Here is a 25,029-nt window from a genome sequence, read left to right as displayed (position 1 = left end):
GGTCACCCCCCCCCCCCCGAAACAGTTATCACTGGTACCTCCACGTACCCACATAAGTCACCAAAGCCAGAAGTATCTCAGCCCCTAAATCAGCAGCTGGCAGGACGTCCACAGCTGGAGGCGCAGTCACTTTTTCCAGCCTAGCTACTTTGGACTGCTTTCTCAGTGGTTCAGCCAAGACAGCCCGTGTCCCTTCTATACTTAATGAAAGACGTTTAAGTCACTGGTTTTCAACAAATAGTTAACGGCTGAGAAATGGCTGCACAGTGTTTTAGGAACAAATGACTGGCAAATAAGGAATACTTTATAGTCGTGGGAAGGCCCAAAATAAGCAGAGGTTGTGGCCGTCTGTGTGGGATTTGGCATCCGCACTTGCATTTTCCCCTCCTAGATGACATGGACAGAATCACCTAAGGAAAGAAAAAACAGTAACAAAATCTAGAAGACAAGAAAAATTCCCCAACCAGGTACTCGTCTTTCAGGAGTCACTTGGCTCTGAGAAGAACAAATGAGCGGATGCTTGACTGGCGGCAGAGAAGTTCTGGGGGGTATGTGCGTGCAGAAGTCACATTTATGGCCCATGGTTTCAACATGTGACATCCCACACACCATGCAGTAGCCAGGCTAAGCTTTTGTATACGGGCCGGATGCTCAGGTCACCTCAGGCGGAGGATCCCTCATGTTAGAATATTACAACACGAGAAGAGGACATCTTCAGTTAGTGTACAGCACTAGTTAACTCAAATACAGGAGCAAGGGTACTGCAAACAGTCTTACCAGAAATGATGCTGCTTAAAGATTGGTTCACGTAATAGAGTACATTAAGACTTTCCTAGCCAAACATTAGTGGCAATTAAAGTTAGCCCCCACTCCATGGGACTCAACACATCTCTAGTACCAAAACAAAACATGTTAAATGCAATCTCTAATCTAAAATAAGATGCATGTGAAACAAACTTACTCTTTTTAGCCAGGGTCTCAAACATATTCAGGTTCTGCCGTGTAGAAAGACGAACCTCTAAAGTGTCTGAGAAAAGTTTCTTCCCCTGTAGATTCTCCAACAGTCTATGGACAGAATTCTCAGATGAAACTACTACAAGTGCATAGCTACAATTAAAAGAAAAAAACAATTGTGAATAAAACTATATCCAGAATACTATTCTGCTGCAAAAAATATATACTAAAAATTATGAGCAAATATGAATTAAAATGTGTATGCTCTAAAGGGAATGGGTCAAAGGCAAAAAAAATCACTACAGAAATCAAAAACATCCTGAAGACTCATTCCAATTAAGTGTCTGAAATGGCACAGGCAGAAAGACTGCTACGCATGAATCATTAGTAGACACTTCCAAATACAAAACATCAACTTACTTTAGCCAACTTAGCACACATTTCAATAACTCTACAATTTCACAAAAGCATCCATGTATATGGGTATCTTGCAACTAAGAATTCATCCCAATACTGCAATCAATGTCAAAGTAGAGCAAAAAAAAAAAAAAAAAAACATGACATAAGACAAATGTTCCATCGGTATTGTTGATCCTCAGTCAGTCATTACGTGTGGGTAATCTGTTCCGACCTCGGAATGGAGCCGGCCATCTTCCAAGCTCACACCAGCTACAAACTCTCTAGCTAAACTCTTAGCCAGAATTCCCCTCTCCCCATTACCTCAGATTGAGTTTGCAAGTCAAAATAAGGTAGAGGCTACCTCTGGTCAAATGACCTAACAGAACCGAATGGTGAGATCCACTAAAAGCACCAGGAGGGGGAAGGAGGGAGGGTCGTAATGACTGAATGAGGATCAACAATACAGATGGAACATTATGGTAAGACAACTTCTTTATCCGATACTGTTAATCTGCGTTCATTCCTTACGTGTGGGACAGAGTCCCCAGCTACCTTTATTCCTGGGAGGCTCTTATGGAAGGACATTCCTGAGCACCATAGAACCAAAAGATGCTCTTCCCCTAGTGGCCAAATCCAACTTGTAATAATTGAAGGTATGAGGACTAGCCCAAGTTGCAGCTGCACAAGTGTCATGTAAAGAAGATCTGGTATGTAAGGCAGCAGAAGTTGCCACCTACCTTGAAGAATGAGACTATTTTGGTAGTTAATGGGATATTACGTTTTCTATAAATTAAGGTTACACAGTCTTTTAACCATTTAGCCAATGTGAACTTAGCAACAGCACATCCTAATCTAGGTCCAGAATAGGCCAAAAATAACTGGTCTGATTTACGAAAAGCCTCAGTCCTATTCAAGTAGAAGCAAATTTGCCTGTGAATATGTAGGGTATGTAGGCAATACTTTCCTCTGTTTGAACAATTGGGGAAAAAAAGTGGCAATTCAATGGTTTGATTAATGGACATTTCCGAGATCACTTTTGGCAGAAAGGAAGGATTAGTTCTCAATGACACTCTGAAAAATCAAATATGGTCTCGATGTACAAGGCTTGAAGTTCAGAGATTCATCTGGCAGAAGTAATGGCGACCAAAAACAATGTTTTCCATGACAAATATTTGAGGTTGCAAGAAAAAGCTGGTTCGAAAGATGGCATTGTCAAAGCTTGTACGACTAAATGACAGGTCCCATGGTTGAGTAGGTTCTCTAAAAGGGGGTTTTAGATCATTCACACCTTTTACGAAAGTCTTGCATAATTTGTGTGACATAAGAGTCTTTGACACCATGAAAATTAGATATTGCGGTCAAATGAACTGTAATGGTAGAGGCAGATAGACTAGACTGAAATAAGGTAAACCTATTCCAGTACTAGCGAAACTGGTGCTGAAAAAGGATCTGCTTTTCTTTCATCCAAATAGTAAATCTTTTCCACTTGCTGAGATCTGTAATTTTGGTGGAAGACTTATGAGATGCAATAAGAATGTCACGTACTGGCAAAGAAAGATCATTCTGCCTGGCAATCAGAGGAACTGGAGGAGTCCCAACTGTGAGCTTCAGGCTGTTCAAATTGGGGTGAACCAAATTCTGCGGATGGGAAAGCAACCCCAGGGGTTGGATGGAGAATCCACGGTTGATCTAGCAGGTGAGGCCAAAGGAAGGGGAACCAAATCTGATGAGGCCAATATGGTGCTATGAGGATTACTTTAATCTTCAATCGGCGGGCTTTCTTCAGAAACTAGGGAATGAGGGGTAAGAGGTTGAAATGCATAAAGTAGACCAGAGCGTCCCTGGCTGACTGTCCCTGAGGGGGAATCGGGGCAAAATAGTTGCTGCATTTGTAGTTGGTCGGGGACGCAAAGAGGTCGCAGCAAGGAAGACCCCAGTGGTTGAAAATCTCTGCCGCTATCAAAGGATTCAGGGACCACTCGTGAGGTTGTAGAATACACCTGCTTAGTCTGCTAGCACATTGGAACTCCTGGGAATGTGCGTTGCTAGAAGAAAGAGCTTGGTAGCCATCACCCATTGCCATATCCTCATGGCCTCTCGAGTGGGTAAGATTTGGTTCCACCTTGTATGTTGATGTACCAGACCACCGCCATGCTGTCTGATTGTATCGCAATCGTCCCAGATGGCAGCAGGGGATGGAATGCTTGCAATGCCAGAAGCACCGCCCTCAGCTCTAGAACATTTATATGCAGATGGGCCTCCATTTCAGACCAAGTACCTTGGACTGTGTCCCTGAAATAGACCCCCCACCCCATCAGGGAGGCATCCGTGGTCACTGTAGCCTTGGGCTATTGTGGGGAGAAGGGGCAAGAACATTGTGACTGTGCCAGCCACCATTTTAAATCCTGCTTGCACCTCTGAGTTACTCTAATCTTGGCTGAAAGAGGGAACTGAAAAGGATACCATTGGGTGGGCGGTAGCCACTGTAAAAGTCTCATGTGAAACTTGGCAAAGGGGACAATAGGAATGGAGGCTGCCAAGAAACCCAAAACTGGAGAACAGAATTAGAAGTTATGTACCTACCATAACGTTCCATGTTAGTTGTCTTCATCTCGCCTTCTTCTTGCTGGATGGGTTCGGAGCCGATCCTCGGCTCCTCAACTCGCACTAGCTTTAGCTCGAGAACTCCTTTTACCAGCTCGAGGCAACCCTATATCCCATGATGCAAGGCGGAACTACCTCAGATCTCGTTTGGCAGCTAACTAACCCTGCTAAAGACTTATCCTAATATAATTAGGAACCATGGTTCAGAGGAAGCAATCTAATAAGAACTCTCCAAGATCTGTCAGATGAAGACAACTAACATGGCTGGATGGGACCGTCCCTAGCACCTGTATCCCGGGTGGCTCAATGGAACAGACTCTTGAGAACAGTGGAACCAAAACTGGCCCTATCTCTGGAGGCCAAATCCAACTTGTAATGCGACACAAAAGTGGTGGCCCAAGTAGCTGCTGCACAAATAGTGTCAATGGGAAGTCTATCCTGAAAGGCTACAGAAGTGGATAGACTCCTGGTCGAATGAGCTTTTGGCTTAGAAGATAGTCGTTTGCCTTAGAGAGTACACATAGGAAATGGTGGAAGTCAACCATCTAGATAAGGTCACTTTAGATACTGACAAACAATTGGTCTGATTTTCTAAGTTGTTTAGTCCTATGTAAGTAGTACCTGAGCGGACGATGAACATCCAAAAAATGCAGCTTCTGTTCAGCTCTGTCAGAATAGTTAGGAAAGAAAACTGGTAGATCAATAGATTGGTTAATATTGGCTTGAGATACAACCTTGGGAAGAAAGGAAGGGTTAGTCAAACCCTATCCTTATGAAACACCAGATAAGGTGAGACTAATACAGAGGGCCTGAATCTCAGAAACTCTTCTTGCAGAAGTAACAGCCAGCAAAAATATAGTTTTCCATGTCAACAACTTTAAAGAACGAAGGAGGTAGAATTAGGGATGCCAACATTAAGTTCAGATCCCATTGCGGAGGAGGATGTTTCACAGGCGGTTTTAGGAGAAAAACTCCTCTCAAAAGGCTTTGCATAACCTATGAGACATGAGGGTATTGTGCTGCAAGCCATCATGCAATTTGGTAATACCAGGGATTTGCACTCTGACTGTAGATGATGGCGATCCTGAATGAAAAACCTCCACCAGGAAATCCAAAACAGAATGTATAGGTGAAGGATCAATATTTCTGGCGTTTGCCCAAATAGAAAACGTCGCCACTTGCTAGCATAAACCGTTCTAGTGGGCGACTTTAAAGAAGACACTAAAATGTCTCTGAGTCAGAAATCATTGGTAGCCTGGCTAGGGAAGGAAGTGGAGCAACCAAGCAGTGAGGTTGAGAGAATGAATGGCTGGTGCTGCTGACCCGACTGGTGGATCAAAAGATCCGGAACTGGGTCCAGATGCCAGGGCTGCACCAGAAGGTGACGATGTAGAGGCGGAAACCAAATTTGTCGAGGCCAATATGGAGCAATGAGGATTAATTTGGCTCTCAAAGCGGTGGCTTTCTGAATGACTTGTGGAATCAATGGAAAGGGAGGAAAAGCATAAAGAAGTCCCGAGGCCAATCCTGGGTTAGAGAGTCTCTCAAGGGTTGGCCGGAAGAGGAAATAGTGTGAAGTAATCTGGGCACTTGCTGTTTTGAGGGTTCAGAAAAATCTGATCCACTACAGACTGATTGAGAGACCACTCGTGAGGCATCAGAATAGATCTGCTTAGCCTGTCCGCCAATAGGTTGGACCTATCAGAAACCGCTGAATTGCCAAAGTCGGACCTGGTTCCGCCCTGTTTGTTGATGTACCAGACCACGGACATGTTGTCCAATAGTCCCTGTGGGAAGAAAGTCGTCGAGGGCTTGCAACGTTAAAAGCACTGCTCTCATCTCCAGGACATTTATGATTCTATGACCATCCTGCCCTGATAATGCCCCCACCCGATCAGAGAGGCATCCGTGGTGACTGTGGCAACTGGAGGAGGGAACAAATGGTCGGCCCTGCTGAAGAAGGGAAGATACCCACCATCGTAGATGAGCCCTGCAAGACTGTGTCACTAAGATCTCGTGTCTCATGGGCAGATCGTGGGTACCACTGCGTGAACAACATCCACTGCAGGAGGCATGTGGAAGCGAGCTAGTGGAAGAAGAACAATGGCTGCAGCCATAGGGCCTAGAACCTTCAAGACAAACCTGGCTTTGACCTTGTTGCTTTGTAACAGAAGCTGAACAAATTTCTGGATGTCCAGAATCCTTTGATTTGTTAGTCTGGCTAACATTTTATTTAATTTATAAAGGTGATAGATTGGCAAGGCAGCAGAGAGGATTTTTGAAATTCACGAAATTCCTAGACTCTTGCAAAGCTGTAAGGTGTAATCTCTGGACCGAAGAAGCTGATCCCTGGAGGTGGCGGAGAGGAGCCAGTCGTCCAAATAAGGAAACACTTGGAATCCTCGGCGTCTCAGGTGAGCTGTGACCACCGCCATGCATTTGGTGAACACTCTGGGGGCTGAAGTGAGGCCAAAGGGCAGTGCTCTGAATTGGTAATGACTGGCTCCCACACATCCAGTTGTCCTTGCCCAGAAAGGGCAGAATGGATTACAGCGTGACCATCCGAATCTTGCCTTTTGACAGACTTGTTTAGTCTGCTTAGGTCTAGTATTGGTCTCGGGGACCAAACGGATCCTACTTGGTCTGCGGCACTGTTTGGATGGCTCTTTTCCCAGGAGTTTTGAAACTTCCTGTTTTTTGACCGGGTGAGATGTCTGGAAGGGATTGTAGAGGTACGGAAACCTTTTTGTAACCCTCGGATATAATCGACTGTACCCACTTCTCTTGTGATTTCTTCCCCGACTGCCTCCAAGGGTGGACAGTAGGGATGCTGAAAGGGCTTCTCAGGAAGAGGCTCCCTGTTGCCCTGGTTCTGAGGACCCCCTGCCTCTGTTACCCCTCTGCCTCTAGGTGTCCAGTGTAGCTCCTTGGGCTTTGAACCACATCTTCCCCTTCTGACCCTTGGGATATGGTCTAGAAGGAGTGGAAAACTGGACTCGCAGAAAGAGTTTTACCGTCTTGTTCACATCTGGTCAAAGTATCCTTCACCTGAGGTCGAACAAGCATCCAGGCTTGGCGTCTAAGAGCAACACCTGATGGAGGAGTTAGATATTGAATTCAGGATAGCTAGCTGAGAGGCAATCTTTAGTTCCTTGAGAATATCTGGTAATTCAGCGAGCGCATTGCAAAGGTCGCTGAAGAAAATACCTGTCCATGGTCCTAGAATCCTTATTAGGAGGATGGCATCCACAGAGACACCTTTGGACAGGAACTGTTTGTCTCTGTTTGAGGAGCTCAAGGATGTCTGAAAATGAGACCTCCTCAGAGGGACTCATCTAAGTCGGTATCAGATGTAGTAGACTCAGGGGAGTCTGTGTCACCTGCAGGATCAGGAGAAACAAACCTGGGGCGATGGATCCCTGGGCCTGAGAGCAAGAGGCTGGCAGATGCCACTAGCCCTCGGAGCCGACAGTGAAACCCGGACCCGGATCCTGGGGCTGTAGCGAAGTCTGTTGAGGCGGGCTATGGAGCATTCACCCTCTCCAAATCGTGGTCAGACAGCCTGGAAGATAGTGGATACAGTATCGAAGGGACCGGGATCTCTCCAGCGCCGCGACAAGGCAGCAGTAGGGGTGCGGAGCCCGGCCCGCACCGAACCCACTACTCTGGCAGAAGAGCCCGGGCTCCCGACGGGCGCCGGAGCCACCGAAGGAGGCTAGGAGAACCTTCAGGTTTCAACAAACCACATTTTCTGACAGCACTGGTCACACTTCTTAAGCCTGAGACCTTGCACACAGACACAAACTAGGCCTGACTAAAACTTTCACTGAAAAACTATAATAAAAGTTTAAAACTAACCTGACACTGAAGGGAAATTAAACCCTAACTAACTTTTTCTTATTTAACAAGAAAAACTTACCTCGGAGACCTCTTTCGCTAAGCGGCAAACGAGATCTGAGGTAGTTCCGCCTTGCATCATGGGATATAGGGTTGCCTCGAGCTGGTAAAAGGAGTTCTCGAGCTAAAGCTAGTGCCGAGTCGGAGCCGAGGATCGGCTCGAACCCATCGATTGACAACTTAACATTGAGCTGTGGATTTCTCCCGTGAAAGGATTGGAATCATTTGCTGCTTTATAATTACAATTCTGTGCTCCAGAATTGATGCTCTGCAATTGTGTGTGTTCAAGATGGCCCCTATGAATTCTGTGGAATGAGATGGGGTGAGATTGGATTTTAGCCAGTTTACGGTTATGTCTAGCCTTTCTGCAGTGAGAAGAGAGTATGTCCGGGCTTCTTCCAATAGATGTCTGGTGGGGGTGGAGATGAGCCAGTCGTCTAGGTACGGAAACACTTTGAATCCTTGTAGTCGCAAGTGAGCTGTGATGACTGCCATGCACTTTGTGAACACACCGGGGGCTGTAGAGAGTCCGAAGGGTAGTACTCTGAAGTGGTAATGACTGGCTCCTGCACGGAAGCGAAGGAATCTTCTTGATGGTTTGTCCACTTTTATGTGATGGTATGTATCTTGAAGATCTATCGAGCACATCCAATAGTCTTTCCAAACTCAGAAGGACAGACTGTATTGTGACCATCCAGAATTTCTCTAACTTTAAAAACTTGTTCAATACACTGAGATCCAAAATAGGTAGCCAGTTATTTATTTTTTTTTTTTGGCACCAAATAGTCTAGAGTAGAATCCAGACCTTATCTAGTCGGGGACTATTTGATGACTCTTTCTTAGCAGCTTTGAAATCTCCAAGGCTGCTTCTTCCCTTTGACTGGGTGGAAGGCCGGGTAAGCTTGTTAATGGGAGCGCGACAAAGGTCGAAGGGGATATGATAACCTCTAGTTATTATCCTTTGTACTCCAGAACCGGTGGTAAAGGTTAGCCAGGCAGAAGGGTACAAAGAAAAATGACCCCCAACCACTTCCAGAGGAAAGCAGTTGGGCCACTCCTCAGGAGCGGTGGTAGGATTGGCCAGGGAAAGAATCCCTGGAACCCTGGTTACGCGGACCCCCTCTGCCCAGGGAGTCTTCCCTGAGAGTTTCACCCACTGCCTTCTAGGGAGAACTCTGCCTGTGTGTCATGGAAAGAACCCGGAGACTTTGTAACTCATCTTACCACTCTTCTGGTTTTTGCAGAAAGCCCATTCAAGGGAAGAACAGACACCCAACAGCAGAAAGGGTCTTACCATCCTGTTCACATCTGGCCAGTGTGCTTTTAACCTTGGGTCCGCATTAAGAGGCTTCAATGGGAGCATTGAGAAAGGAAGCCTTGAAGGGTTCTGCGAAATTACACAAGCACATCCAGGCAAGGCGCCTCAGAATACCTGAACCCATCGCTCTAGCTGCTCCTTCTGATGCGCAAAATATCAGGCGCATTGAGGAGTTAGATATCGATTCAATGGTGGCTAGCTGAGAGGCCACTGTCACGGACCTCATCAGACACAGCTCCAGCCAAAGTTTCAGAGAGCTGAGAAATTAAGTCTCTCTCAAGCTTGGCAAAATGTGCCATAGTTCAGGGACCCGACTGCAAAGGTCACTGATGCAAAGATACGCTTCCCTATTCTGTCCAGAGCCCGGGACTCTTTGCTGGGTGGATGGACAGTCTGGCTTTCTTCCGCCAGGTCTTTAGATGCAGCCCCCACCAAGACATCTACAGGAAGACCTTTGTACCAATGGGGATCACTTGCAGGAGGGGAGAAATTTCATCTGGCCTCCGGGGGGGCCTCAACGGTGTCAGGAGCCTTCCACGCACACTGAATGACGAGCCGGACAAGTTAATCGGCAGGTGGAGTAACCCAGGAGGTAGGAGGCCAGGCAAGAAAGCCCTGCAGCAACTCAGACTTTTCAAAGATGAGGTTAGAGGGCTGCCAATCACGTCTCTAAGAATTTCAAAGATATCACAGGAGGATACCTCAGAGGGTGATAGAGGGGACCCTTCCCCATCAAAGTCTATCTTCAGTAAGGGACTCTTCTGTGGAGTGCATGTGCTCCCTCTTGTACAAGCTCTTTTGATCTTCCTCAGAGGAGAAAGCAGGGGAAGACTGCACAAAAGATGTCTCCTGTGGGAGTATGTCCTAAGGCCTTTGCGCCCGGTGTCCACTAGGAGCAGCTTGTGTACATTGCGGTCCAGATGAGGGCAAGGAGAGAGCACAGGATCGCCAACTGACAAGAGGCTTCTCCATTAGCTGGAAGGCCAGTCCACCTGAAGAGGGGTGGGGGCCCACAGTAGGGGTCACCCCTCACCCAAGTGGCTCAGTCTGCCGACCCGGAGTCCCAGGACGGTTGTGAAATGCCAAAGTACGTACACCACAGCTGACATCCTGGGCAGTGGCAAGACTATCTTGCCAAAAAGGCAACTGCGGCTCTTAGTGAGGTCCATAAAGGGAACCGTAGTGGGGAATAACTGCTATATCAAGGGGCTTCAAAGGCAATGAAGGAGAAGAATAAGTAGGAATCTTTGGTAAAAGGTGATCACCTCCTGAGGAAGGATAGATCCGGGGGGGCAGTATACCTCTGGCCAAAAGCAACAGATCCACAAGACGCAACACATGTTTAGAGAGGCTTCTAGTGGATTTCACTGACATGGCTGAGAGAGAGTCAGGTCTATCCAAGGACGGGGCAAGCTCTGTTCCCACCACGGGGGAGGTCTGCACTGAAAACTGAGCTGTAATGGTCTGAACTACTGATGTCTGCACAGAGGAAATCAGTGCTGAAGGCATGGTCTGCACAGATTAGGTCAGTACCGAAGTGGTTGTTGGCGCTAAGGCCCGAGCCAAAAACATCGGGGACTAAAACTGAATGGTCGGTACCGAGAGGGAAGTCTGACGGTTAAGTTGTCAGAGCTGAAAAAGGAATGGGTGTCGAAACATCCATAGACATCTTAACAGTCTGCATCGACTGAACAGTCTGTGCCGATAAGGGAGTCTGACCAGAGGCGCTCCTTGGTACCGATGTGGTATGGAGCACACAGGTCGGTGCTGAGGGCGCAGATTGGCTCGGTGCCGAAGGTCTAGGCACCGAAAGCGCTGGAGCTGAAGTCAAGTCCGAACTGGAAATCTTGGCTTCCCACAAGAAATACAATTAACTTTTTCTGCCATCGGTTCTGGAGCAAGAAAAATATTTCCCCAATGGGGTACTTAGCTTTATAGAAGACTTCGGATCTGAAATCTGAAATTCGAACTCTAAAATCTCAGGAGTCAGCTGACCGGCACTTGCGAACTGCTTCTGCTTCGGGCACCGCGCAGCAAGACAGACTAAAGAAAATGGTGTCTGCTGCTTATTTTATACCCCTGACGACCTGACGTCAGGGAATGGGCGACAGTAGCAGACCTAGGACTTTGGAATTCAGGCCTACTGAGGGCAACCTGCCAGCAGGATTACCCAAATGTAATGACTGCAACAGTGAAACATGAAGATAATCAGTCTTTAGTAAAACCAGTGTCCTTTTTCCTGTTCTGGCATTGGCTGAACAGCCCCCCATATCCATAACTTAACTTGCTTCTGTGCCTCTGCTCATTGATTTTTTGGCAGATCTGGCCAACCGTTTGGAATTGGCAGAGTGTGGAAGTGTAATCTGTATCCCTGGTTTACTATGTTTAATACCCACTTGGCCTGGGTTATTAACTGCCAATTTTGAGCATGCAGTGCTAACTTTCCCCCTAAGGGAGCTGCCAAAAGAAGTGCTTAATGATGGCAGAGGGAAGTCATTGAGTGTTTACTACAGGGTTGCACTTCATTTCCTCCAGATTTGGAGGTAGAAGACACCCCATTGCTTTGGCCTGTAAGAATCCTGTGACTGGTACCTAGAACCTTTAGGGCGCCTGGATTTGCCCCGTGGAGATCTGTTGGACACCGGAAAGGTCCACTTTTTTGTAGGCCAGCGTCTACTGAATCTTGGTTGCTGCTCTTGTAAGAAGTCTCAGTTTGCATAGACTTGGCTTGGTCTTCCATTTTCTTTAAAACCTCTTTTGCCTTAATACCAGAGTATCATGCTGTAAGGGTGCATCCAGTAATTTAGGTTTAACATTATCAAGCAGATCTTGTTCTTTTAGAGAGGCATGTCTTCTAATCACAAATCCAGTAACTGCGGCCCTGCAGGAGGCCTTGAAGGAATCCAAACCACATTGCAAAGTATGCTTTCCAACTTGTTCTGCTGCATGCAATAATTCCTGCAATTCTTCATATTGTTGATACTTGAGCATATGAAACTGGCAGTTTAAAGCCCGAACTGCCAAGGATGCAGATATATAAACCTTCTTTCCCCATCTATCCAGTGCCCTGGAGTCTCTATCAGAGGGGGAAGGATTTTCTGCTGTTGAGGCGTTTACACCTTTTGGACCCTGTGAAATAGTTTCAGGGTCAGCAGCAGGGTTTTTAAATAAAAATTTGTGAGAGTCAGGAACCCTGTAATATCTGTCTGGCTTGCTAGGAGCCGGAGGTAAGGAGTCTGGAATCAAACTCGACTCCGCAAACACATCCACAATGTCTAAAACAGGAGGTACAGCTAAAGGCTTATGCTGAAGGAGAAGGAAATCCCTAAGCCTCTTTTTTGATTCTGAGAAATCTTTACTCTCCCAGTGAAAGTGCTCCCTCAAAGTATGCAAGGTTTCTCCAAAGGAATAATCTCCTGGAGGATATGCAGATTGGTTAGATTCTTCTGCAATAGAATCCTCACAGGGTGGTATAGAAAATTGCTGATCAGAAGAAATAGAAATCTGATCTGAAGATCCATAATCAGTTTCTTGCCAAGGCCTCTTATCAGGAGGGAGCTGGGAACCCCTGATCAAGGTAATTAGGTCTTCAGCCATTTTGATCATCTGCTTTTTGGGCATAGAGGCCTGAGCACGTTGCTCATACGTCTTTTTTTAGCTTTAGAAGTTGCTTTTGTCTTCGATTTTGAAGCTGGCATCGGTTTTATATAGAAATGCGGAGGCCTGAAGACACCCTCAGAAGCTGGTCCCTGCTCAGCAGCTCTAGACCCATCAGAGAGAGACACATCCGCATGTTCAATGCTTAGAGAATCTTGTGGCGAGCCCAACTCCACATGGGTCTCGGTACAGGCCTGCGACTCAAAAGTAGCTGGTATCGGGGGGTGCGAACGCACCTCACTGAGTACCGGCTATTGGCTTAGGAGAAGATGCTTAGTCGGTTTTGGACCTCAGTCTGTCCTTTTCTTTGCGTTTTTTGTGAACTCCAGTAGTCGGATTGTTATCAGACATTTCAGGATAGTTAAATCTGTTTCCAAAATATTTTGAAGCAAAAATATACAGACGCTCAATAGTGCATTGGTTAAATCTTGCACAAAACTGATAGCTAGGCATGTTATGATCAGGGCCTAGGCAAGGTATACAGTACAAATGGAAATCCTTAGGAGGCATTTGCTTCCCACAAGTCATGCAGTTATTAACTTTTACTGACATCTGTATGGAGCAAGAAAAAAAAAGTTTTCCCAACAGGGTACTTAGCTTTAGTGAAGCCTTCGGTTCTGAAACTCTAATTCGAAAATTTCAGGAGTCGGCTGACCGGCACTTGCCAACTGCTTCATGCACCGCGCAGCAAGAAAGACCAAAGAAAATGGCGTCGGCTGCCTGTTTTATACCCCTGACGACCTGACGTCATTGAAGGAGAGACAGCAACCGACGTAGGACCCAAGACAGTGAAGCAGATTACCCAAATGTAATGAATGCAACAGTGAAACACAAACAACATCTGCAAACCCACTGAGTGCGACAAGTGTACAAATCTTAGACGTCTATGGTGACTAGTATGTGTCTCAAAATTCCAAATTGTTAATACTCCAAAGTGCCATGAGTCTTAACAGATTTGATCTTCCCTTTCTAAACAACCCTCAAGTTCGGTGTCCAAATATGTAGCACATCCTGATGTAATGTAATTCCTACAGTCTACTATAGGGCGCCTAGGAGGATTATCCAAAGATGTATATTTTAGGTACACCGAGCAGGGAAGGAATTCTAGAGGAAGCCATATTAAGATAATTAAACTCATCCACAGATAACGTGCCTTCTAAGGTCATTCAAAATGTGATACATTTTCTTTCTAGCTACATTCATTTCATTGAGAGACTTCTTGATAAGCATCCAGTCAATATATCAAACATTCTGGTGTAATCACAAATATCCATAGCTACTAAACCTCAGGCATCATGAGCCTTATTTTCAAAAAGTATTTCATATTCTGCCCTTGTAGTATTAAATTGATTTTCCCCCTCTCCAATTCATTTCTAGCCCTGGAAACAAAATCCAATTTGTAATATTTGGTAAAAGTATGAAATGATGCCGAAGTAGCTTCTAGGATAGAGGTGTAGTCCACCCCTTTGAAAAAGGCAACTGAGGAGGCAGCTGCTCTGGTGGAATGGGCTTTAACAATCCCTGATAAAACTTTGCCATGAAGGGAACATGTACAGATGGCCTTGGAGATCCAAGAACACTGCTTAAAGACTGCATTTCCTAAAGACCTTGGGTGAAAAAAGATCAACAGCTAGTCAGATTTCCTGATGGGTATTACCTACACAAAACCAAACCTAAGTTGTCTGTGGACGTCTGAGAAATGTAGAGTCCTTTCTGAGGAATGTGAAAGGTAGAAAACAGAGCGGTTAATGGTCTGATTTAGTGAGAGCTCACTAACCACCTCAGGCATGAAGGATTAGCCCCAAGACAGACTCTGTCCTTATGGAAGATAGGGTAAGGAGAAATGGCCATCAAGGCTTGTATTTTTGATACCCTCCTGGCTGATGCGACAGCTACCAGAACTGTTTTCAAGGTAGTTTGAGGGATGCAGAGTGCTGGTTCAGAAGGTGGCAAGGTAAGTCTCAACTTCAAAATTTAAGTCCCAAGGTGCAGATGCAGGTTTGCGAGGGGAGTCTTATGTGGAGGACTCATTTCAAAAATAGCTCAACTTCCAATCTGTATGCTCAAGGAGGAGTTAAGGGTAAACAAGAGGACCTTAATTCAGGAATACATTAGTCCTGAATAAAGTAGTTCACACAAGTAAGAAAAGACAATGGGTACCGGAACGAGAAAAGGGTCCCGTTTTTTCTTTTGACACCATCTGGAAAATCTTTTCCATTTTGATAGAGTTTCTCCTAGTGCTAGGCTTTCTGACCTCCTGCAGAACACAGAGTACATCTTCAGAGTGTTGGTGTCTGAAGACTATAATAGAACCCTATCACCCATAAAGTCAGTCTAAGGTTGGTCACCTAAGTGTGTATTACAGATCCCCTGTCCTGTGCAAGTAGGTCTAAAATCGGTGGGGTAACCCATGATTGCCCATGGCTAAAAGGTAGAAAAAGTACAGTTTTGTACCTACCATAAATGTAGATGTCCGATAGACATGCAACTGCAGTCATAACATGTGGGGTTGTCCTGCCTCAGGCAGCCCTCGGTCTGCCGGATTCCAAAGTCTGGGCCCGACGTCGGCTGATGTCGCATTTCTCTCCGACGTCAGAGCGGCTGGAGTACATAAGCATCAGCAGACGCCATTTTCTTCAGTGTTTCTTGCCCCAGGTGCCCTCCAAGGAAGGCTGTAATCAAATTGGAAGACAAAAACAGGATTCCAAACAAATAAATGAGCAATAAAACAAATACACCATAACAGATATCCCCAGCTAAGAGTAACAGGGATAGGAGTGGACCCTAGGCATAGAGGGGTATGGAGGGAGGGAAAATCCGACTGCAGTTGCATGTCTATCGGACATCTACATTTATGGTAGGTAAAAAAATCAAACTGCAAACCAAAATCCAAAAGAGAAGTAGAAACGAACCAAGCAGAGACCAAAAAGTTGCACGGACTGTTTAATGTAGTAAGCTTTGGTCGAGGTAATCCCCCAACCTTCATCAGACATACACAAAATGACAACCATGATGCCTTCTTTAAATGCATGGCTTAATGAGATTACATTTTTGTTAATTGAATAATTCATTAATTATGCTTAAATGACCAAACTGTAAATATAGTATACAAAATAAATACATACAAGAAGGCTGTAGCTTTTCCCAACATAACAGAATAAATATGAACATTTTACATGTAAATAAATATTTGTATAAGATACATGTAAACAATAATTTATGAATTTAACTATAAAATAAAAAATATATAAATATATATATTGATTCACAATAAATTAACCTCACTTTAAGTTAAAAAGTTAAATTGGTTGAGAATACTAATTATTATTTCTCGACCCTACACCATAATATCATGTTCTACTCTAATGTTAAAATTCATATTTAGCAGCATTTAAACAAAATAAAATAAAATAAAACAACACAACACCAAACAAAACACTCGCCAATGATTATCATGCTTATAATAATATTATTACATGCCTTATGTTATATATATTTTTATTTAAAGATAATAATTATTAATAATAATTATAATAATTATAATTATTATTATTACTTGTACCTGGCCAGCTATACTAGCATCACCTCATTAATGCTTTTAATTTTAGTATGCTTTTTAGTGATGCATACTCATTAAGACCTGGAGAAATATAGGCTGCTGTTCTAATTTGCCATAGTAGTTCTTGTTCTTCTAACCAAAGTTGCCATGGTCCACCCCTAATACTAATATTAATTTGTTGAATGACAGAAAATACAAAGCCATGATCAGGTTCATCATGTATGTGCCTGGCAAGAGCATTTGTTAAATCTTTTCTGCCTACGGCATAAAGGTGCTCAAACTCTCTTCTTGAGTGATCTTTCCGTTTTGCCTATGTAAAATGCATAACATTTTATGCACTCAGCCACATACACAACTCTGTTACTGTCACAGTTATATCTCCCTTTTATGGCATAGGTTTTGTCCCTAATACACACACTATTCCCTGTCTTTATGTGCTTACATTGAGGACACATGCCACATTTTGACATACCAATATTTGTCCTTGTTGGTTTATGGCTAGACCTGTCCAACAAACTCTTCAAATTCATACCTCTCTTATAAACAAAACTGGGTTTTATGCCAATAGCTTTCACTAATTCAGTGTCTTCAATGATAAAATTCCAGTTTTTATTTATGATGTCTCTAATTTCCTGAAAGTCAACACAAAAAGTGAAAATGAAATTAATGTTAAACTGTGATGCGTCTCTATTTGATGACTCTACATTAGTTTGTATGGAACCACCTCCTATTAGGGGTCGGAAGTGACCTGCGTTTGTTTGAGACTACCTCATCCTTAACTTCCCTAATTAGAGCATTTGGATACCCTCTCATTGCAAACTTAATACTCAAATTGTCACATTCAATTATGAAATCATCATTGTCCGACACCATCCTAGCAGCCCTCACAAACTGTCCTTTCACCACGCTTCTCTTCTGGTGAAAGGGATGACAGCTTGTGAAGTGAAGAAAGGAGTTAGAATGTGTTGGCTTCCTAAATATCACCGATTTATATTTATTGTTCAAGATATCTTTACTTAGTTTTACATCTAAGAAGCACATCTCATTGATACCTACTGAGTAAGTAAATTGTAAAAAATTAGTCATGCTTGTGAGGCTTTCCATAAATTGAGGGATTAGGTCAACTGGCCCTTTCCAGAAGAAGCACATGTCATCTTGGTACCTGTTGTACCAAGTGACATGTTGTGTGTATAAAATGTTCTGAAAAAGTAATTCATTTTCCCAATATGCTAGGACAGAGTTTGCAAAGCTGCAACCACAAGGTGACCCCATTGCAATCCCAGTTTTCTGAAGGTAAAATTGTCCTTTAAAGGTGAGAAAATTATTGAACAAAATGACTTCTAGTAAGGTTTCAACAAGATTCATCTGGTCATTAGAAGCTTCTTTCCTTAACATGAAGTCCCTTGTCCACTCAATGCCTAATTTCTGGGGTATGACTGTGTATAGATCTTTGATATCTACAACTAAAAATATACAATTTCTATCAAACGCCATTTTATCTATCCCTTGTAAAAAGCTCCAAGAATCCTTGCAGATTTGAGGCTGTTTTTAATAAAGGTTTCAAAATCTCATCTACCAGTTTGGCACAAGCATATGTAATGGACCCTCGTCCGTCAACAATTGGTCTAAAAGGAGGATTTTTTAGATCCTTGTGGATTTTGGTGCCAAACAAAGTAGGAATTTTTGGCGCTGACATATTTAAATAGTGGAAAGTGTCACTGTCTATCGTACCTTCAATAAACAAATCATCCAAAATTCTTTTAATTTTATTATATGCTATATGTATTTCATTCAAACTGGCCTGTGTATAACTATCCGAATCTAAATGTTCTAATAACCTATTCTCATAGAGATATTCATCCATAAATACCAAACCCCCTCCTTTATCTGGGGACATAACCCTGATGTTGCATTCATTAAGGAGAGACAAAAATGCTATTTCTTCTTGAGATGTGTTGAGTTTCCTATTATGAAACTTAGGTCTATTATTGACCATTGATCTTAAATCATTCTCACACACTCTCTCAAAAACATTAAGGGAATTATGTAATGGGGGATTAAAGATGCTTGAAACTCTGTGAGTATCTATAAGAGATGGTGTGTTGCCTAGTCTGAATGCCAAATTTAATTTGCGCACATATAATTTCAGATCTACAATAGTTCTAACTGCATTGCATTTCTTATCCGGCACAAAACTGAGACCTCTCGATAAAAAATTAATAACATTCTGTTCTACAGTAAGAACTGTATAATTGTAGATCTTAAAATCTCCTGACTGACTAGTTAGAACACTAGGGCAACTGTCATCTATATTACTTATCTCCTCCGTTGGTTCCCCTTCCTCCTCCTCTGTGTTCTCCCTCTGATTGGAAGTGGAGTTGTTGTTCCTGCTCGTGCCAGGGTTCATGGTGTCCCCCACAATGTGAAAACCCTGGTTGTTAGCATTCGAGTTATAAGCCTGTTGACCTTGGTTATGATTGCCACCATTTATGTTAGCATTATTAACCTGATGGCTTTGATTTCTGATGCGCTCACTTCTTCTAATTTGGGGCGCTTCAGAGTTATCGTTAATGTCTTGTGCTTCCACTTGAGGAGGGGAATCAATAACTTGATTATTGTTTGTATTAAACAAGTTGGTTTGATTCAAAGGGGGAGGGGGGTACGCCTTTTTGTTACCATATTCTTTTAAATCTCGGTCAATTTTTCTTTTCTTATTAACCACTAATTTGTTAATGGTTGCATCAATGCTAGATAAAATCCTTGCATAATCATATTTAAATCTGATAAACTCAGAGTGACTCTGAAGAAACATTTCGAGTTGTGTTAAATCAACTTGTAGTGTATTGAGTTCCACATTATAAAAATTAAAGAATTTAAGAACTCAATGCCCTGTTTGTCAAATAAAGCAATGAGTTCTTGATGATACACAGAATTATTAACTAATCCTGCAGGGTAACGCCACTCCTGGTTTGGCAGCATCATCCACCACAGAGAGAACAGGGTATAGCTAGGGCCTGTGCTGTGGTAGGTGCAGAAAAGTCCTAAGTCTTTTTCTGAGAAAAAATCCTGTTGCTGCCATTGAAACTGTTCCCGCATGGCATGCAGGGTTTCTCCAAAGGAGAATTCTTCTGGTGGGAACAGCTTGAATGGATTCTTCAGCATCAGAATATTGGAAAAGGGCCTCAGGCTGGTCAGTTATGTCTGATTCATGAGCAGAATCATCAGAAGACACTGGCTCGGGGCTGAGAGGCCCTGTCTGGGTGAGATTGAGATCCTCTAATTAAAGAAATTAAATCTTCTGCCAAAGAAAGCATTTGAGAACTAGAAGAGGGCCTGGATGAGGGGGTTTAACAGGCACTGATTTAGTAGTCTGGCCTTAATGGACATGGCTGCTGGGCCTAGCAGCACCACGGCTGGGGTAGAGACATCCAAGGGATGGTATCTGATAAGTCAGTCAAATGGGTAAAATTTCTGTTCTGTTTCAGCAGGGTAGAATTGTGGGGCTCGAGGTCAGCTGAAGTTTGAGCAGTTTTTTCGAGCAGTTTGCGGTTGGCCGGAAACCGAGACACTTGTTTTTTGCCGTGGTTTGTTCGGAAACCCGACCGCGAAAGTGTCGGTCTTTATCTTGCGTTTTTTTTTGGGGGGGAGTCGGAATCGCGACATAACATAAATGTAATCATCAAAAAAAAAAAACTGCAAACTCCGACGACCGCCTAAGCGCGTCGCGTGTGGAAAAGAGGCACAGGCCGAACAGGCTGCTACCCGTGGGCTGGGCGGCTAAACAAGGCAGACAGTAAGAGTGGAAATCTTTATGAGGTATTTGTTTCCCACAGGTTAAACAATTGTTAACTTTTTCTGACATCGGCTGAGGCAAGAAAGAGTCCCCATCTGTTAGCTTTTTAGAGTCTTGCAGTAATCGGTAGAAGTAATCTCTGGATCCCTTGCGCCAGCGCAAGAAAGACTGAGGAAAATGGGCGTCGGTGATGCTTTTACCGAAGACCAGCAGAGATGACGCCGGGTGGAGTGCGACATCAGCAAGCCGGACCGGACTTTCTGCCTGACGACAGGACAACCCACTTGTTATGACTGCAGATGCATCCATGAAGGACATCAACTTGTTATCAAATAAATTGAGTTTATCAATAAACATAGATGAGCTCACCATATTGTTCACATCAGAAATAGTGGCTACATTAGAATTGTTATTGTCCAATGACGAAAAAAGTCCTTCTTGGCTAAAAAGGTGGCCATCGATGGAATAGGTGTGCTATCATTAGCCCCATGGAGTCGCAAATCTGTGTTATTCCCCATGGCATTGTTCGATGTAGGAGCTGCTCCGTTTGGGTTAATTTCCGTTGAGCTCGTGGTTCCCTGTCCTCTGTTAAGCGTGCTGCTACCCTGTACACGCTGAGCTGGCTGAATTAGCCCCGTTGACGAGGAACCGGATGCACCCACGCTGGCGGTCCCATCAGGTACAGCTTGTTGACTAGTACTGTTCCTAGTAATACAAGCTTGAACTTGCTGCGATGAATTGTCTACTTTGGTTAACAACATATTAACCAACGCCGTAAGGTCTATTGGCGAGTCGCTAGTATTGGCTGCTTCTTGACTGTTCTGTAAGTTAGTTTCATTATGTTGAACACTAGGAACTAACTCTTCCTCTTTGGAAAAAAGAGGTTGTGACCCAGTCCTATGATGCACGCTGCTCTGCCCCACGGAAACGTTTCCACTCGCCATAACAAACAAACTGGTTAAAAATCAAACTGCAAACCAAAATCCAAAAGAGAAGTAGAAACGAACAAAGCAGAGACCAAAAAGTTGCACGGACTGTTTAATGTAGTAAGCGCTTTCGGTCGAGGTAATCCCCCAACCTTCATCAGACATACACAAAATGACAACCATGATGCCTTCTTTAAATGCATGGCTTAATGACATTACATTTTTGTTAATTGAATAATTCATTAATTATGCTTAAATGACCAAACTGTAAATATAGTATACAAAATAAATACATACAAGAAGGCTGTAGCTTTTCCCAACAAAAACTCTGTCCTAGCATATTGGGAAAATGAATTCCTCTTTCAGAACATTTTATACACACAACATGTCACTTGGTACAACAGGTACCAAGATGACATGTGCTTCTTCTGGAAAGGGCCAGTTGACCTAATCCCTCAATTTATGGAAAGCCTCACAAGCATGACTAATTTTTTACAATTTACTTACTCAGTAGGTATCAATGAGATGTCCTTCTTAGATGTAAAACTAAGTAAAGATATCTTGAACAATAAATATAAATCGGTGATATTTAGGAAGCCAACACATTCTAACTCCTTTCTTCACTTCACAAGCTGTCATCCCTTTCACCAGAAGAGAAGCGTGGTGAAAGGACAGTTTGTGAGGGCTGCTAGGATGGTGTCGGACAATGATGATTTCATAATTGAATGTGATAATTTGAGCAATAAGTTTGCAATGAGAGGGTATCCAAATGCTCTAATTAGGGAAGTTAAGGATGAGGTAGTCTCAAAACGAAACGCAGGTCACTTCCGACCCCTAATAGGAGGTGGTTCCATACAAACTAATGTAGAGTCATCAAATAGAGACACATCACATTTTAACATTAATTTCATTTTCACTTTTTGTGTTGACTTTCAGGAAATTAGAGACATCATAAATAAAAACTGGAATTTTATCATTGAAGACACTGAATTAGTGAAAGCTATTGGCATAAAACCCAGTTTTGTTTATAAGAGAGGTATGAATTTGAAGAGTTTGTTGGACAGGTCTAGCCATAAACCAACAAGGACAAATATTGGTATGTCAAAATGTGGCATGTGTCCTCAATGTAAGCACAAAGACAGGGAATAGTGTGTGTATTAGGGACAAAACCTATGCCATAAAAGGGAGATATAACTGTGACAGTAACAGAGTTGTGTATGTGGCTGAGTGCATAAAATGTTATGCATTTTACATAGGCAAAACGGAAAGATCACTCAAGAAGAGAGTTTATGAGCACCTTTATGCCGTAGGCAGAAAAGATTTAACAAATGCTCTTGCCAGGCACATACATGATGAACCTGATCATGGCTTTGTATTTTCTGTCATTCAACAAATTAATATTAGTATTAGGGGTGGACCATGGCAACTTTGGTTAGAAGAACAAGAACTACTATGGCAAATTAGAACAGCAGCCTATATTTCTCCAGGTCTTAATGAGTATGCATCACTAAAAAGCATACTAAAATTAAAAGCATTAATGAGGTGATGCTAGTATAGCTGGCCAGGTACAAGTAATAATAATAATTATAATTATTATAATTATTATTAATTATTATCTTTAAATAAAAATATATATAACATAAGGCATGTAATAATATTATTATAAGCATGATAATCATTGGCGAGTGTTGTTTTGTTTGGTGTTGTGTTTTATTTTATTTTATTTTATTTTGTTTAAATGCTGCTAAATATGAATTTTAACATTAGAGTAGAACATGATATTATGGTGTAGGGTCGAGAAATAATAATTAGTATTCTCAACCAATTTAACTTTTTAACTTAAAGTGAGGTTAATTTATTGTGAATCAATATATATATTTATATATTTTTTATTTTATAGTTAAATTCATAAATTATTGTTTACATGTATCTTATACAAATATTTATTTACATGTAAAATGTTCATATTTATTCTGTTATGTTGGGAAAAGCTACAGCCTTCTTGTATGTATTTATTTTGTATACTATATTTACAGTTTGGTCATTTAAGCATAATTAATGAATTATTCAATTAACAAAAATGTAATCTCATTAAGCCATGCATTTAAAGAAGGCATCATGGTTGTCATTTTGTGTATGTCTGATGAAGGTTGGGGGATTACCTCGACCGAAAGCGCTTACTACATTAAACAGTCCGTGCAACTTTTTGGTCTCTGCTTGGTTCGTTTCTACTTCTCTTTTGGATTTATGGTAGGTACAAAACTGTACTATGTCCTTCAAGAATGCAACTGAAGTCATAACATGTGGGTAGAATACCATAGCTTAGCTGGGGGAGGAGGTATGCTCTAGGAAAGAGATGGTGAGGCAATCAAACCCTGCAGGACTGCCGAAGCAAATCCTGCTCTGGATCTGGAATATAGAGGGAGATTGTAGTGTTTGGAGAATGTATGCACGGAGCTCCATGTAGCAGCTTCTAGAATGTCCTTGGTAGGCACCCCTCTTAAAAATGCTGTAGAGGTGGCTGTAGCTCTGGTGGAATGTGGTCTGACATTGGCTGGAACAGTCTTTCCATGAAAGGAATAACAGAATCTGATGCAATGTCCAATCCATTTAGAAATAGTCTGTTTTAAAATTGCTTTTCCTTGGACTGCAGGGGCGTAAGCTACAAAAAGTTGTTCAGACTTCCTACTGGCTTTGGTTCTGTCCAGGTAGTATCGAAGTTGTCTGTGAATGTCCAAGGTATGCAAAGTCTTTCCCCTTATTCTCAGGATTGGGGAAGAAAGCAGGCAGATGAATGGCTTGATTTAGAGAAACCCTAGATACCACCTTTGGCATAAAAGTAGGGTTGGTCCTTAATGAAACCCTGTCTCTGTGGAAAATAATAAAGGGTGGTATTGCCATTAGGGCCTGTAGCTCCGAAACCCTTCTTGCTGAGGTAATTGCCAACAGGAAAGCTGTCTTCCATGAGAGAAATTGCAAATCAACTGAAGCTGCTGGCTCAAAAGGAGGTAGAGTCAGTTTTTCTAAGACAAAATTGAGGTCCCAGGCTGGCACTGGGGCCTTTCTTGGTGGCTTAATGTTCTTGATTCCCCTGAGAAATTGTCTTAGTAAGGGGTGAGAGAAAACAGGAGGATCAGTGTTGTATCTAGCTGAAATAGCAGATGCATGTATCTTTATGGAAGAATATGAGAGGCCGTTCTTTAACATATCTGCCAAATATTCCAAGATAAGTGGGATGTTCAGCAATGATGCATCATGTCCCTTGCTGGTATTCCATTTGCTGAATCTTTTCCACTTAAGTAAACCTTTCTGGTGGATGGTCTTCGAGCCTCTGTTAGTATCCGCTGAACTTCCTTGGAGAGAGATAAGCTGAAGTTATTTATGGGATCTCCCAGGCTGTTAGCTGCAGTGTTTCGAAACTGTGTTGAGTCAAAAGGAGAGGCCACTGAGGGAGGGCCCACCTCCTGGTGTGACATATGCTCCGTAGTAGTAGGTACCAGTGTTGTCTTGGCCAATCCGGAGCTATTATGATTCCCTTGGGCTTCTCTGCTTTGATCTTTAGTAATACTGAGGTCATCAGTGGCAGAGGTGGGAATGCATAGATTGCTAGGGAGTTCCAGTTGAATGAGAGGGCATCTATTTTCCAAGCTTTTGGATGGTATGTCCTTGTGCAAAATTTTGGTAGAAGATGGTTGAGGTGAGAGGCAAATAGGTCCACTTCTGGCTTGCCCCATGTCGAAGTGAGTTGTCTGAAGGCCTTCGGATGTAACCTCCACTCGTGTGGATCTGTGAAATTCCTGCTTAGGCTGTCCGCCAACACATTGTCTTTTCCTGGAACAAACTGGGATTGTAACTGGATGTTTAGGCTCAGTGATTTCTCCCAAAGCTGCATTGTCAGTCTGCAAAGAGGGTAAGAGTGGGT

General features: G+C 43.0%; 1 protein-coding gene across 1 annotated transcript in view; it reads right to left on the bottom strand.

The window, feature by feature from the left end:
• Positions 1-25,029, bottom strand: part of CPSF7 (cleavage and polyadenylation specific factor 7) — a gene marked incomplete in the record, with an annotated part of 1,291,852 nt that overhangs the window by 1,007,083 nt on the left and 259,740 nt on the right. Inside the window, 1 exon segment of the mRNA XM_044059379.1 lies at positions 962-1,107. Within this exon segment, the coding sequence (XP_043915314.1) occupies positions 962-1,107 (146 nt within the window).

The sequence above is a fragment of the Protopterus annectens genome, chromosome 17.part0 (assembly GCF_019279795.1).
Source record: "Protopterus annectens isolate FY-2018-M chromosome 17.part0, PAN1.0, whole genome shotgun sequence".
Taxonomy (NCBI): domain Eukaryota; kingdom Metazoa; phylum Chordata; order Ceratodontiformes; family Protopteridae; genus Protopterus; species Protopterus annectens.
The sequence above is the reverse complement of the archived record's forward strand: the minus strand, read 5'-3'. Positions and strand labels throughout refer to the sequence as shown.